This window comes from Ascidiella aspersa, chromosome 2, assembly GCF_963924565.1.
Source record: "Ascidiella aspersa chromosome 2, kaAscAspe10.2, whole genome shotgun sequence".
In the NCBI taxonomy this organism is placed as follows: domain Eukaryota; kingdom Metazoa; phylum Chordata; class Ascidiacea; order Phlebobranchia; family Ascidiidae; genus Ascidiella; species Ascidiella aspersa.
Genome location: NC_139448.1, coordinates 5,149,652 through 5,165,402, shown reverse-complemented (window position 1 = coordinate 5,165,402; position 15,751 = coordinate 5,149,652). Strand labels below are relative to the sequence as shown.

General features: G+C 35.7%; 1 protein-coding gene across 1 annotated transcript; it reads right to left on the bottom strand.

Annotated features, from left to right (window-relative positions):
- Positions 1 to 495: 495 nt before the first annotated feature.
- LOC146163278 (meprin A subunit alpha-like) lies at positions 496 to 14,861 on the bottom strand. The gene is made up of 15 exons (XM_083382098.1): positions 14,734 to 14,861; positions 14,343 to 14,403; positions 13,982 to 14,053; positions 13,191 to 13,315; positions 12,277 to 12,386; positions 11,368 to 11,543; positions 10,357 to 10,459; positions 8,698 to 8,816; positions 7,828 to 7,983; positions 7,133 to 7,271; positions 6,209 to 6,369; positions 5,649 to 5,818; positions 4,524 to 4,745; positions 3,413 to 3,518; positions 496 to 3,072 (listed from the first exon to the last, which is right to left on the bottom strand). The coding sequence occupies exons 1-15, from the start codon at positions 14,782 to 14,784 to the stop codon at positions 3,008 to 3,010; spliced, it is 1,836 nt and encodes a 611-aa protein (XP_083238224.1). The 5' UTR covers positions 14,785 to 14,861; the 3' UTR covers positions 496 to 3,007.
- Positions 14,862 to 15,751: the final 890 nt, after the last annotated feature.

Genomic DNA, 15,751 nt, shown 5'->3' with positions numbered 1-15,751 from the left:
CCAATTAAACTCATAGCAATATAGATGTCAATACGAGAATACTAAATAACACACACAGCACCCCGACGGGTTATAAACATTCGTGCATTTCATAGGCGCCGGTTACCACGATATTCACCTCGCGAATCTGTGTGTCACTATAGCATGTGAGGTCACGCGAGGATTGTGAAATTTAAGCAAAATGGTTTGATTATGTTTCGTTATTGTTTTAGATATAAGTTTTTGTTCGAGAATGTTATAGATTGTTAGCGTTTTGTCGCTATGTATTGCTGCCGTTTTGAAGATATATTCTATGATAAGGGAAAATGTTATGTAAAAGTCTTTGATTATAGTTGTTTATTGTTTGGTCGATAATGTATGTAAGTTACTGTAATGCTTAAGCTCGTTTTTGTTGTCAATAATTAATAATGTTATTTACGCTTCTTGGTTTTTTGAGAATCAGGCAGATAGTCTTACTGCGGCAGAACATTAGCGCTAAGATGTAAATAATCAGAACTCACGCTAAATTTTTATTTACGATATATAAGGTCGTAAAATTGGTCGCCGAGTATCGTAAAAATAGCAATATAGATGTCAATACGAGAATCCACAAAAGTAAAGTTTTTGAAAAGTGAATCACTTTTAATGACCCAAAACCGAACGATTACGTCACAAATTCCACAAAATATTAAGTCGTGAAGTCTCAAGCCAACGTAGTTTTAGACAATGTAGACCAGTGTTTCTTAACCTTTTTTACTTGAGGGCGCGAAACCGTAGCGGCGCACCTTGCGAGCGCGAAATTTTTGAGTTGTACCAGCATTTCTCTTAAATTTCTTGCAATTTATTTTATATAGGCTTTATAGTTGCATATCTTGGGGCTCCAGCCTTAAAAAAAATTAGGACAACGTCAAACTCGTAATAAAAGACAGTAAGGAATAAGGCGTAAACAGGGACTAAAATCTAATAGTTGTAATAAGGCCTAAATGGCCAAAATATGGCCAATACAACCTTTTATCTAACCCCAAACCCCACCCATAACTATCACTAACTCCCGTAATATTTTCAACCCTAACCCAATTGTTAACACCACCAACTATCCGCCCATAAGCGAAAACAGCGGCGACCAAATGTCGACAGCAAATGGCCAATGCCAGACATGTGTCCCCCAAACATCCCATTCCCATACCCTACAGTCTTGGGCGTTATTTAGTCCATTTAAGTCTTATTTCGATTAATTATGGACTTATTTAGACATGGCGTTATTATGTCGGTGGTCTTAATACTATGGTAATGTAGATTATCTGATTTAGATATTGTTGCATTGTAGGTCTTATTATGTATTATACTTGAAAGTACTGTGTAGTTAATGAGCTAAGCCTATTAGGAAAGTAAAAAATATATGTTATATATATTAAATTATTTTTCCTTTTGCTCGCGGCGCACCTGGCAGCCTTCCATGGCACACCGGTTGAGAAGCGTTGATGTAGACAATTAGTTTTGCAATCTGAAACTGTGGCTTTCGAAACTACTACCCCTCGTTTCAACAGCGTTTTTTAACTGTAAGTAGCCTGGAATGCCGCTGAATTCGCAATGCTGAAACCAGGAATTTCGTTAGTCAAGTGTTAAAAACATTTAAATACTTTAACCTAGAATGAAACATTACAAAACGCAATAGTATACGTAAATATCATTCTAACTGAATTGTTTATAATTGGCAAATGCTATGTAAAATTTATATCAAATTATGAATAATTACAGATATTCAATGAAACATGAATACACATATGTGTGTTAACAACTAAGATATTGCCCTTCTGAAGCTGCTTTTTGATCAACGATTACAGCTTACGTATCATTAGTACACCGAAAGCCATCACAGACTCGCCGAATCTGCCCATCAATGATGCAAGCAGGACAGGCTAGAAAAACAACTGTTTGTGCTTGTTTACTAAAATAACGTTAATTTAATATAGGAATTTTTTGGTGGTTCTCTGAGGTTCGCTGCATTACGAATACAAAAAAAATAACAATTTTTAATTAAGAAGGCTGGCTAATGATAAACAAATCATCAATGGTGTCACTTAAGCGTATTGAAGGTGAAAAAGTTGTCTAAAGGCCGGGTTAATAAACAAATGTTAAGATTTAAGGGCGCGACAAGCATACTATGCTTTATCGGCACACCAGTTGCGAAGCACTAGCGCTGCAAATCAGTGAAGCTTAGCATGACGTAAGATAATTTTTAAACCCGAGACATACTGCCCGTCTGTAAACGAAGCAGTTGTTCTCTTTTGTGAAGTTTTCTACGTAATACCAGGCAAAATCTTCAATCGATAGTCCATTTCATTTGCTTTTTGAGTATTTATTACTTGTAATTTACTATGTCCATTTTACATTTGCGCTTAAGCTTCTTTTTATTACTAAGATATGTTGCTGACTGCATTTGATGATCATGGTAAAGGTCACTTTATATTTACTATTAAATTCTGAGGTATCTGTAACCATTTATAATTTGATTTAAAATTCACATAATATTTGCCAATAATAAACAACTCAGTTAGAATGATGTTTACGTATACTATTTCGATCTAATATAAGTATTTCAAATTTAAATGTTTTCAAAACTTTACTAACGTATACCTGGTTTCGCAATTTCGAATTTTAATACAGCGGCATTCTACCTCTAGTTAAAAACGTTTGTCAATCGAGGCGTTTTTGTTTCGAAAGTCACAGTCTCAGAATGCAAAACAACTCGTCACTGACGTCAGACTTTACGGTTTGTTGTTTAGTGGACTTAATGACGTAATCGTTCGGTTTGGGGTCATTAAAAGTGATTTACTTTTTCCTAACTGCAATTTTGCTGAATTCTCTTACAGTAAACTTCAAACATTGCATTGTATTTGGTTTTGTAGCGTGGTAATAGCATTTCACAAAAAAAACGTGTTTTATATTTAAAACGATTTCAGAGTCCAAGCCGGGTCATATTCAACAAATACCAAATTTAGGTCGAACTGCTGCTTGAAAAAGCGGTTTAGGTCGTCGTTTCAATTTCATTGGTCGTATCAGCAGGCAAAAGCTCCCGCAGTTGGTTCGCAGCTGGAAAAGCAAAAATCAGGCATTTTATATCAAAGAGGTGCAAATTGGTGCAATGCAATGTAGTTAATTAGCGCACGAATTGTTATTTGTCGATTTATAAGGAATTTTGTTTTACATGAGTACGTCAGTATCCCGATGAAGACGTTCTGTATAGCACGTCGATACGTCGATTTATTATATGAACTGCTGAAAGAGCAACACTCCATTATATGGTAAACAATGCTAGGTATTTTTATAAGCAGGGGGGCAGGAGGGTTGAAACCTTCCAAAGACGACCACGAAGCCTAAAAGGTTTAGAACCACTGGTATATATGGTGTAGTTTTAGGACAAAAAGCTTACCTGATACGTTGAAAGAGAATGTCAGAGCGTTGTTTTTGATGTAGAGCGCCTTTGCTTCTGCAATGCTGAAAGCGTTGTACCAGCCAAGTCCACTATTTATGGTTCCCTGTGAAAGTGAAGAGACACCGTTGGAATGTTGCCTCATGACTAGTGGTGCGTTTCTTAACGACAGTGTTGTTATGACTTGAGTCGCTGTTTTCAAATGACCTGACATGAGGTTGAAATTGATTATGCATTTTTTAAGAAATTGGATTATTTTCTTTATTTTTGTGCATAAACAATTTGCTTGTTGTGTCTAGGTTATTTTTTACTTGAGTTTTTGCTTTTAAAATGAGACGAGTTTAACAGTTTTAACAAGTTAAAGTTTTATTTTTATGACAAGGACTTGAATTGCTCTAATTATGACTTGACTACGACTTGACTTGGGCAATAGATGACTTGGATTAGGACTTGACTTATCATTTCAATAAATAAGATTTGACTAGGACTTAAGTTATTTTACGAATGACTTGATTCGGGAACGTTTCAAATAATAAAATTTTGATTCGCTTTTATCAACTGTTTTAGAAACGAAAAAACTTTTTAACTTTTAGTTGAGCAGTTAAAAAGAATAGTTTACTATTTGCTGTAAATCAGTGAAAGTACGACGATTTTGTCTTTTCTACAAAAACTATTCTGTCGCATAGGATATTTTGACATAATGGCACAGTCACTACCAGACTAGTTTTCTAATTTAACGAATAAGAGCAAAATACAGCTAAATCTAGTTCTAATCTAATTCGGATTTTACTAAAAATGCTACTTTGTCAAACGGCATTTGTTGTTTCTCAGCTAGAAAGAAATGTGATTTTACGCTATGACAAAACGTATTTGCACTAGTATATTTTCCATTTACATTTCTATAAGAATAAATTGCAATTTTAACTAAATTAATTGTGAATAACTAAATGTAATTCAAATCGATATTCTGGTTTTCAAAAATAGGTAGACCTAATTTTATTTCTAATCTAATTCAAGAAAACGTAAATGAGCTAATTCTAATCTAGTCTGATAATTCAAATATATTTTTTAAAAGATAAAACAAAAACGGTTGTTCAAGAAAGACGCGTACAATTTCTGGCTTTTCCCATGTTTTTCCACCCGATGCATTCGCTTCCAGATATCGAACCCGGTTTGATTGTTTTGTGACGTCAGTTTGCGGATCCATCATCGCTATTTTGATTATTCGATCGTGAAACGGCCAAGACAAGTTGTCCACATTAGGATTGTGGGTCAAGTGAAAGAACAGCGACATGAAACCTCCGTTTTCCGAGGTATCCCCATTAGGATAAATCTGAAAAAAATTGTGCTGTTTATTATAGACTGGACGAGCCTTGGCGCTGGTCTATAATTCAACCACATTTATTTTAACACAAACGAAACGAGTTGCAAAACTGAAATTCCGAAGAAGAAATAAATATTGGAGAATGAATATAATAATAATACTTGACCCACCCAAACCCAAACGCTTACTCTCACCCTAACCCAAATATTCTTAGCAATATAAACCCAGACGAAAATGTGGCACAGGATTGCAGATCAGGCCCGAGCCTGTAATGCAGCAATTAAAGAAATAACTTAGTAAAACTAAACTAAATACCCTAATTTTATCGGAAATATTTTAGTTAATCATTTCATTGGAGTTAAAGTCGTCAATGATTGAAGTCTAGTGGTGGAAATGAGGAACGGTTCAAAATGGCGCTTGGTGAAAACATTTTTGCAGGTAATTTTTTTTATCAGGCCATCTGCTATCTTTTTGAAGGTAAAATAAGATTTTAGTTGCAAATTAGTGCAGCACTACTTCAAAAGATAACCTTAGGTTTCCTAAGAACTTGACTTAAGGCACTGTTTTCAAATGACTTGATATAAGTATGTTGGGCAATTTACTTGACTGGACTCTAGTCATTCTGCCAAGCTACTTGGCCTAAAATTGGGTGTTTTCAATTTTTTACAATTGGGTTATTTATCTAAATGCGTGCAAGTAAAATAATTTGCTTGATGTCTATTACGCTTTTTTTTTTTTTTTTTTTTTTGACTTAAAATGACTTGACTTGGACTTAACTTCGGCATCAAATGACTTGGAATGGGACTTGATTTGGTATTTGTTGAATATTTTTTTGCAAAAAAGCTTGACTTGGACAGTCAATTCAAAATGACTTGTTTACAACATTGACTCAAACCGTCCACATGTACTTACAGACAACACGAAAGAATATCCATCGTCGGTATACATCACTGGAGAATAGAAACCACTGCCTTTCGCATATTTTCCCCAAACGCTCGACATATCGTGGCTCGTGAAGTATGACGTGTCGCAGGCCCAGTCTGTCACACTGACGTCATCAATTGCCACTACGTCATTTGAACCTGCAATTTGATATTAGCACGGCGTTAAGAAAAACTCGATTAAATTTATGAACTTTCGTTGTAGCGAAACTGTTTAATGTAAATAGCTGCCACAATAATTTATTCAATTGGAAAAAAATATGTTTAAAAACTCCTGTTTACGGATAAAAGGCGTATTTTTAAAACGACTTTTGATGTTTTCTGATTTGCTGTAAAATGTCATAAAATGAATTTCGCTCTAAAACTATTGACAAAAAATTAACAAAATTCATTTCAAATTCTGCTGTAAAAACACTTTGTGTGAACACGTTGACAAAATTAATTTTCCTGTGAAAATTATGACAAAATTAATTTCTTGTTGACATATTAACAAAATTTGAATTTAAACTTATAACTTTTACAGTATTTTACCTGCAGTTGCGAATAGCCCTAACTTGTAGTCACTTGGTGCTTGAATTGTGCGACGATAAATATTCCAAGTTCGAGGAACGTAGTTGGAGACCATGCCAACGTCTGTTATATCGTCGCTGTTAACCTCTTCCGTGGTTGTGTTAAACTTAGCGTAGCTAACTCTGTAAATTTAGAAACAGAACGCAAAAATGAGGTACCCCATAGGCCAGGGCTGCGGAATCAGTTAAAATATCCCAAAATATTTTAAATTTAATATTTTCTTTTCAGCTCAAATCATTTAACCAATTCCGTGGTTGTGTTAAACTTACCGTAGCTACTTCTATATATTTAGAATAAGAACGCAAAAATGAGTTACCCCATAGGCCAGGGCTGGGAGTCATTTAAAAATACCCCAAAATAATTTTAAATTTAATATTTTCTTTTCAGCACAAATCATTGTACCTGTCCCGTGGTTGTGTTAAACTTGTCGTAGCTAACTTTGTGAATTTAGTAACCCAAGGCCAATGTAACCCAAGGCCTTCAGAATCCGTCAAAATTAATCCTAATGCTAACTCCCGAGTCTAACTTCAGCCAAAAAAATAATCCCGAGTTCGAACCCGGCCAAATGTGTGATTTCGGGGAGTCCTGTGTACGGCTCAGACCCTACAACTTCTATTACACCCCTTAACTTGACTAAATTGAAGTGGTTATTTAGCAATCCACTTATGGGGTTGCCATAAAATTCATTCACCCACCATTGATATTTGGAAATATTTTCACAAGTAAAGTTGAATATAATTGGATTTAACGAGAAGCCGAGCGATTATTTAAATTTCCTTGTTTCTTTTGAAAATTCATTACAGTTTTCAAATAATACACAAAGAGGTATGAGGTCTTCGTGGACCCCCAAAGTTAGTTCACCGCAAATAAGGTTTATTTCCAAACCTTATGTGAGCATTCGAGTTGGCGGCTCGATCGATGTAGAATGAAAACTGCAGACACTGCTTGTCAACCTTGGAGATGTAGTAGGGTGACCACATAGTTTCATTATTCATCAGCGAATTATTGAAAACCATGAAATGACCTGGAAATAATAAAATAAATAAACCCGACCGCTATAGCTATTACTTTTTTATATTTAACCCTTTGAATTAAAATGGAAAAACCTGGTACAACGCATATTTAATTATGTATCTATATGTACCTATGTTCCTATGATTCATATCCTATTTCATTGGTGCTATATATGAAAATGTAAGTGTAAAGGAATAAAAAATATTTGTCTAAATAACGATAGAAACAGAGATGCCACAGTCTGTTCCAAAGAGTCTACCACCTCTTTTCTTTTTAAGCATCTATAATTTTTTAGCTTGATAATAAATTTCAGAGCCAAAATATTCGAGTAGATCGACACCATCTTGATTAAGACGTTTTGATACGTGCTTTTTATCACCAGTTAATGTGACTGGGAAGTAATTCAAGCATCACTTATAAAAGGTGGGACGCAATTGTGATGGTATTGCTTGAATTACATCTCGGTCACAAAACTGAAGATAATACAAGCTTGTATGGAAAACTCTTAAAATATAGTTTTTTTTTAATTTAGTAAAATTCCACAATCGCCTTTCGTTGCACTTTACCGTTTCCGTTTTGTCCGAATGTTGCGTCACTTTGCGGGTACGCTCTGCCTGACGTCATCACGGCTGGTTGTCGGGTCCAACCGTAACGCTTCATGACGTAACCGCATACGTCAGGGTCTTCGAAATCGCAAACGTATGAAAAGCGTGAGGTGTCGCCTGGAATAAATATATATAAGTTGTGAAGCGGGGCCGACAATTTGGGAATAACCAGCGTGGGAAAGTGGGGGGTATAGACAGTTGGGATTAGGGGTCAATTAAGATTAAGGCTTAACAAGGAGTAAGATCAGTATAGGGGTCAGGTAGCAGTTAAGGTCAGTGTGAGCGTGGGTGAGGGGTCAATAGGGTCCAGGCTTCAGTAGATGTCAGGTGACTTGTAGGTGGTTCAGGGGTCGAAGGACAGTAAAAGTCAGCAGGATTCAGGGGTCAGGGGTTTGTGGTGTCAGTGTCAACAGGGCCAAGACCAGTAGGGGTCAGTGTCAACAGGGCCAAGACCAGTAGGGGTCAGTGTCAACCCAAGACCAGTAGGGGTCAGTGTCAGTAGAGGTCAGTGGAGAGTAGATTTTAGGTGACAGTAGGGGTCAGAGTTCAGGAGACAGAAGAGGTCATAAATGCTACAATGATCTGTATGTCAAGTTATCACCCTCGTATCGGAAACTGCGCCACAACCAGGCTCCAATCTGATATTATCTGACATTTTTCAAGAAAAGTAACAATAACTGGAGTTAAAATTTTCTTTTAAAATTCTTTTTTTTTCTGCGGAAAGGTACAAGCGTAGACCACATCACTTTCCTAGTTGGCATTGTTTTTTAGTTGGCATTGTTTTCCCATAGCCGCCCAATATTTACCAAAGTCACTAATTGTAAAACTCACTGCATCTGTAGTGTCTGTTTATCTTTATGACGTCACCCTCGCTAAAACCAGGTTGGTGACCAATCACAGACTGGAAGGCAGGGTTAAGGGTCTGCATTGTTGTTAGACCTTTTTCCTTTCTAAAAAGTAAAACCAAGAATTTTTGTTTCGATAAACACTGGCAAAAAGAATTAACACAACAAGGGTAACAATTATAAAGTTGATAATAGTAGAGATGTCCAATATGTGACAGTTTTTCCCGATATTTGACCGTGTCTATAAACAAGTAATACGGAGATGTTACGCGTTAACACGCCTCTGCAAAATGCTTCTATGGGCAGACGATGTGCACAAAAGCAGTGGGATTAAGCCAAACGAGGCTAACGAAACTTAACCAACTGAACGTAACTGGAACTGACTGGATCTCAACTTAACCAACGGAAATAACGGACAGAAGTTATTATGCTTGACCGTTGGTACTGTGCATGGACCTTAAGGTATTCCTGTAAGTTGATTGCAGTTCTGATGTTGTTCAATAAACTCAGAAACGTTTAACACCTTGCTGTGGCTAAATGTTAGATCCCGCCACCTTCAAGTCAACTCAAGAAATAATGCCGGTTTCAATCATAGCAGAAACTAACAACAGCTTTAAATTCAAACAGTTTAACCCTGCACTGCCACTTCGCATCGGGAATCGACTTCGATCCGACATATCGAACGTCTCTAAATACATATCGAACGTCTCTAATATCTAGGGTAAGTTTTGCTGGGGTCCTGAGCCATTTGGGGTGAAAGATATGGGAATACAAAAGCAGTTTTTGAAACCAACAATGTGGAGACCCTAGAAGATAATTGAAAGGTTAAAAGGAAAGTCATACCGGATGTCGCTTTTACATTTCTTACGGCCCGAAAAGTTAAATTTAGTTTTACCTTTTAATAATTTCCTGGTACTTGGTGTGTACCCTCCATCAGATTCGGAATTTTGTAAAAAAAGTTCTAAACTTTTTGGGACACCGTTTCACATTTCAGAATAAATAAGTTTTCTCTTATCCAGACTTTAGTAAGTTCATATAACCAACGGAGGTTGGATCATATATTTTACAAACGAAAAAGGGCATTTGACAGCCCCGGTGATTAATGCATAACAGCAGTTCAAAGGTTGATAATGAATTCCAAAGCCAAAAAGGTGGATTAAATGGACATCATCTTGATTAAGACGTTTCGATACGAACTTATTATTATCTTTCAGTTAATGTAGATTGCGGCTACTCGCTATCCAAGACTGTAGTCCGGAATTGAATGTTGACACCTTATTAACATTTTATTGGTGTTGCTTTGATTTACTCCGTAGTCACATTAATTGATGGTGATTCTAGTGCGTATTGAAACGTCTATATCAAGATGATGTCGATCTACTCGACCTCTTTGGCTTTTAAATTCATTATCAGTATGCATGACAGATCTTTGCATAATGTACGTAAGTTCTAAGATTGTTATTTACTAATTTTAATAATGTTTGATTTAAATCAAATTCGACAACTGTTTGTTCAGTGAAAATTACTGTAGAATCACCCCAGCAGTCACAACAATTGGTTTTCATACAATTGGTTTACCATAAAAAATAAAAGAGATCAAGTTAGGCCAGCAATATTTCTCAATTCAGACAAACGTTAAACTTACGCAAAAGCGTTGCCTCCATAGTGCATGACCGAATAGTAATCGTACGGAACTCGGTGGTCGTCCGATTTAGTGTACTTTAGCTTGTCGAAGTTGTACGCATTATCTGAAGAAACCAGAACATAGCAGGATCAAACAAAATGAACTTTGAAGTGAAACTTATCGATAAAAGCAATGTGTAATATTTCAGTAGCCCACATTGGTGACATACCGTACCTGTAATAATTTGCGAAAGCCAAGACAATAACCGGGACCTGGGAAAAATTCATTTTTCGTAAATTTCTTTACAAAATCAAGACGATAAAACAATAATTTTTTTTTTAAAGCGATAAAACAATAATTTTTTATTGCCGTTTGCAGTTAAATTTGAGTGCAAGCCGATAAACCAGCCTAGGAGTACCAACACCGTTCACTACAGCAAAATGACAACCACCCACTTCCTCTAAAAATAAAGCTGCCGCGGTTGATACACAACCCCACGATTTCTGTGAGGGAAACAGTGTTGTATACAGGTCGTTTTAAAATGACTGAGGCCCGTTCAAGTCATTTTTAAACTCACCTAAGTCCAAGTCTTTTTGAATGAATACCTGGTCCACGTCATGAGTTAAACAATAACTCAACTAAAAAATAGCAAAAACCCAACATATATCAAACGCTAGTTGTTTTACATGCAAAATTGACCCCCAAAAAAACACACTAAAAAATTGTTTTATGAAATACTTAATTTTGACTTAAATCATAACTCAATTATATCAGTTGAAGTTAAGCCGAATCTTCATGAGACTTAAGTCGAGTTATTTTGCACCAAAGACTATAGTCCATCAAAGTCATTTTGAAACGGCAACTGAAGTCATTACAACACTAGCGAGCAATAAGGTTTCTTTTTACATACTATACTTTTTACTTGTTTAAATTAACTGCTAAAAATGTGGAGTTTACAATGAATAGCAATTTACAACACAGCTGTACACTTGAACAAGTTTTAAAGCCCACAAAAACACACAAAACATCCACCTTTTTTAATATTATCCAACATGATTCTCAAGTAAAGATCACGGTCCGCTCGTGATTGCTCGTGATAAAAGCCCAGTGCGTGCATGATCTCATGAATCACGGTGGGCATGTACTCACATCCCGAACCTAATGAAAGATTCTGCTCACCGCCAACTTTGCCCACTGAGGACCAGCACCTTCGAATATTAAAAGGGGATTGTTTAATTCAATTTTATAGGTTGTTAAAGGTATGCCAGTGTTGAACCCAAGTCTTTTTGAAATGACTTACAGGAAATTCCAGGCCAAATAATTTGCTAAATAACGCATGTTCGACAATTTATCCATTCCAAGAAATATTTAGCGTAGCAACAAACAATAGCAGGACAATTTTATGCCACAAGTTGAGCTGAATAACTATGTGTTTACTAAAAATGTTTCTAGTTTAAAAACTTAAGACTGTTGTTAAGTAATTTGCCACGTCACAAGTAAAAAACGGCAAGTCAAGTAATTTAAAAATAGTGGTACTAGAGTAAGACCATTAAATCAATAGAACACTGAGGTATGCGTTTTGTAGTCCAAGTCGAGGCATTTCTCAAGCATAGTTAAGTCCAGTTAAGTCATTTTGCTCCAAAAATTAAGGGTTAATTAACGTTAACTCAAGTAGTTTAAACATGGTGACCTATAACTGCACTAATGTCAGGTCATTAAATTATTCCTACGACATCAGTCAAGTCAAGTCAAATTTGTTCCAAAATATAAAGTGTCAAGTATAAAAAAAGTCAAGTCAACTCATTTGAAAATTGTGATCTAATTGCACAAAAACCAGGTCATTCACCTAAGTCTTACGTCATTACAACGCTGAGGTATGTTTTAACCCTGAACAATACGTATAAGCGGTAGGTTCAATCTAATTACAAACAATGTTTATACCCATCTAGTGGCTTTATGTGGATAAAGTCTTCTTCAGTTGTGTGATTAACGAAGCGAATGCAGGTTAACTTTTCGAACTCGCGAATTCCTTCCATGATCGTAGTTCTAGCCTTAAATTAGCGCAAAAATATATATTTTCAAACGCAACGTTGAAATATTTTTCCAGGCATGGTTCAAAACGCTCTAAGATTTTAAACTTGGAGTAAATATTTAAAGCATATAATGGTTGGAGGTTGTAGTAAAAATATCAAAGCCTATACAGAAGTATAGGTAGCATTTTAAACCTTTTGAATATCTCAAGTGAAAAAGCATCAGTAAAAAAGCACTAATAAAGCAAAAGAATTAACTTTAATCGAATTTATTTCAACATTTAAAGCCAGCAACACTCAGTTTACAATTATCTAAAACTAACACGCATTTCGCAGTGCAATGTGTGATTTCAGTTCTAATATTGTCTACCCCAATGTTATTTAATTAATTGTACTGTACACATTTTTTCAAACCAGATTAAGCAAACCATTTATTAGCTTCATAAAATATCGAATTTTTTTTGGCGGTGGTATTTTTGGGTATTTGAAGGGTTTAATAGGGAAGATGCAGGACGGAAAAAAAGGTTTAAAAGCAGTGTTCAACTCTAAAACATTAAACAACTTCCCGACAACTAGGAAATTCGACAATAACCGATTGGAACGCGATAGCAATCTTGTAGATTTGGACTTGTCCTTTAATTTGAAGGTACAAATGCTTAACAAACCCTCGAAATGATCAAAAACTAAAAAAATGATATTTTTAAGATTTTTTTGTATTTTACCCTGGTTTACTCCGCAGGAAAGATCAAAACAAATCTAAAACCATTAAAATCGTCTCAAAATACTCAATAAATTTGTTTCAGTCTGCATAAAAAGAGGGCTCACCCGTAGAGAAAGTTTTTTGGAAAATTTTAAGGGAATTGGTAACTTCCACAGGTAGACTGGGTCTTTCCGGGCATTTCGGTTCCACGATGGCCTCTGCACGATATCACTTCCTCGCATGTTCGTGTCTGAAAAAATACACCCATCGAACTGTTAATAAAGTATTGAGACTTTTGTCGATACGACTGTCACAGTTACATATACTGGTTACTTTTAAACTATTGACATCAACGTTTGTTACGGTTATTTTTTTGTTGCTTTTATAATAGTCTTCGCAGCGTTTTTTTACCAGACAATATAGCTTTGACATAACAATATTCATTTGACTATTTCTTTAAATCTTAATTTTGAAAAATTTGTATGTAAACGCTATACGTGCGACCATATACGATAAAAATAAAGTGGTATAGGATGATTAAGAGCTTTGATAAAGGAAATGGACCACATAGATCTTTTCCAGATTTAAGCAAAACCGGTACTGTCACAATTTTTTTTAAATATTCCTCTTTTTTAAATTTTTTGCAAGGTAAATGCAGGTATTCAAAAACTTAGATGAACGGTATTAATCCTGCATTAAACAACTACAATATGTTCCGTCATAGCTAAAACTGTTAATAATCTCTAAATTCCGCTTTTAGAAGAAAATATTTATCGTAGCACGCTTCTAAACCAACTTTATCCCCAATTACAACCAGGCTACCTACGTTTAAATTGAAAACAGAGAGAAAAACGAGACCCCCAAATGAGCTAAACATTTTCGGAGCTGTCAAAAAGCGGCCAATTTGTTGTCATACCTTTGTTGATTTCTGGAATCGAATGTTCCGTACTGTCTTCAGCGATAACATTATTCCCCGTAGGATCCACACCTAAATGTGAGTAAAAGTTAGAAAGATTTATCAAGAACCCCTTTGGGACTCGAAGTCGATTAATAACTTTGCAGAAAAAATTATATGTAAGTCAATAGTCAACAGAAGAACGAAGACGATTAATAGGATATTTCATCCAGGTTGGGCAAACTGATTAGAAAGTCTTGGAACCAGTAGTTAAATTTGCTATTAGGGTACAAACGCGAGATTTGAAGTACAGTAGACAATGTCGCCGCCTACAGATTGATTTAAATATAAGCTGACAAATTCTTATAAGGTGATACTTTACTTTCAAAAATGTTTAGCGATCCTTCTGAACCGCTGAAGTCAACCCCTTTAGCTCCCATGCTCTGCGTATAAAAGACAATTCCAGGCATTTCAAAACAAACTGCAGAGTGTAATAATATTTCTTTACTCAGTCCTAAAAGTGTCCTTAATAGGATTGACTGTTCGTTCCTCTTATCAACCCACATTAATCAAGTTGTGCAGTTACATGTACTATTTCTTTGCGCTATTTAAAAATGAAAAATATCATAGGCAATCACACCACAAACGGCGACAATAAACGCTGTTGAGTTTGTGGTCAATCTTTTGCAAAAAGTTTTTATTTATATGCTGACCTTGCAGTCAATGACACTTATTTTTGGATTTACGTGGTTTAAAATCATGCAATATCTTACCATAAGTAGTAGAGAAAGAGTCCAACAAAAGAAAATGGAGTGTGACGCCATCTTCTGTGTTTCTCGAAAATGTGTAAACAGCACAGGTTAAAGGCAATTGGAGACTTAACAAAAATACGTTTTACTTACAGAAAAATATAATTAAAGTTCGATTTACTGCAGAGCTATCATCCATTTCTGACAGTTCACCCCTGCAAAAATTTTGTTTACCCTGGGGTGAACCATTCACTTGTTTCAGAAACACTGGCATAGAGGACGGTTTTCGTTCTCATGCTTAAGGTTTGTCTTCAAAGCAGATAACAATAGAGGACTTTATTAGGTAATAGCAATATAACCTTATGATTTAATTAGTACAATCACCTTATGAAAAACTGTAAAGCGACCTGGAAAGCTCATTTTATGACACTTTATCGCTTTTCAGATTATTAAAATAAACCTTTTTTTTCTAATAGATATTTGTTAAATTGCTAAATGATCACATCCGTTATTAAAAGCGTTTAGTGCCCCTGGTTTAGATTAAAGGAACGATTAGCTGGGCTCGAAAACTTTGAGGTAGAACAACAACATAATTGGTAGGTCAACAATATATCCGCCCAAAGATTTAAAGCTCATTTTGACCTGATCGTTTATCTTAATTGCGAAGGCGTTTTCCAAATGCCGTTTCTTTCAAATCACGTTTTAGTATTGTTATCATTTTGAGCATAATTTGGCTTGCCGCCAAATTTCCTAAACCTAAAAAGTGCTCCACATGCCTAAATAGTGCGACTTTATTTAGGACCAAAATTAGAGGCAAAACTATGTGATAAACACCTCCAGGTCAATAGGCGACGCAGTAGTTGCCGGTAAAACACTACTAACCTGCTATTTTATACAACACTGGCAACAATAGCTTAACTAGGCCGTTCAGAAAAAGTCAAAACCCTTAGACTTGACGTTCTTTAGGATGCGATGTCACATGCAGTGTTCTACACCATGCATATACATCCTCCTCTAGTTATGGCGAGGTGTACAGGTTAGG

Excerpts from the sequence above, each read along its gene's own strand:
- LOC146163278 (XM_083382098.1), bottom strand. The coding sequence starts at position 14,784 with ATGGCGTCACACTCCATTTTCTTTTGTTGGACTCTTTCTCTACTACTT. Across the intron at positions 8,817-10,356 it reads TATGGAGGCAACGCTTTTGC|AAAGGAAAAAGGTCTAACAA; the intron begins GTAAGTTTAACG and ends TTTACTTTTTAG. Across the intron at positions 3,519-4,523 it reads CATGGGAAAAGCCAGAAATT|GGAACCATAAATAGTGGACT; the intron begins GTACGCGTCTTT and ends TCACTTTCACAG.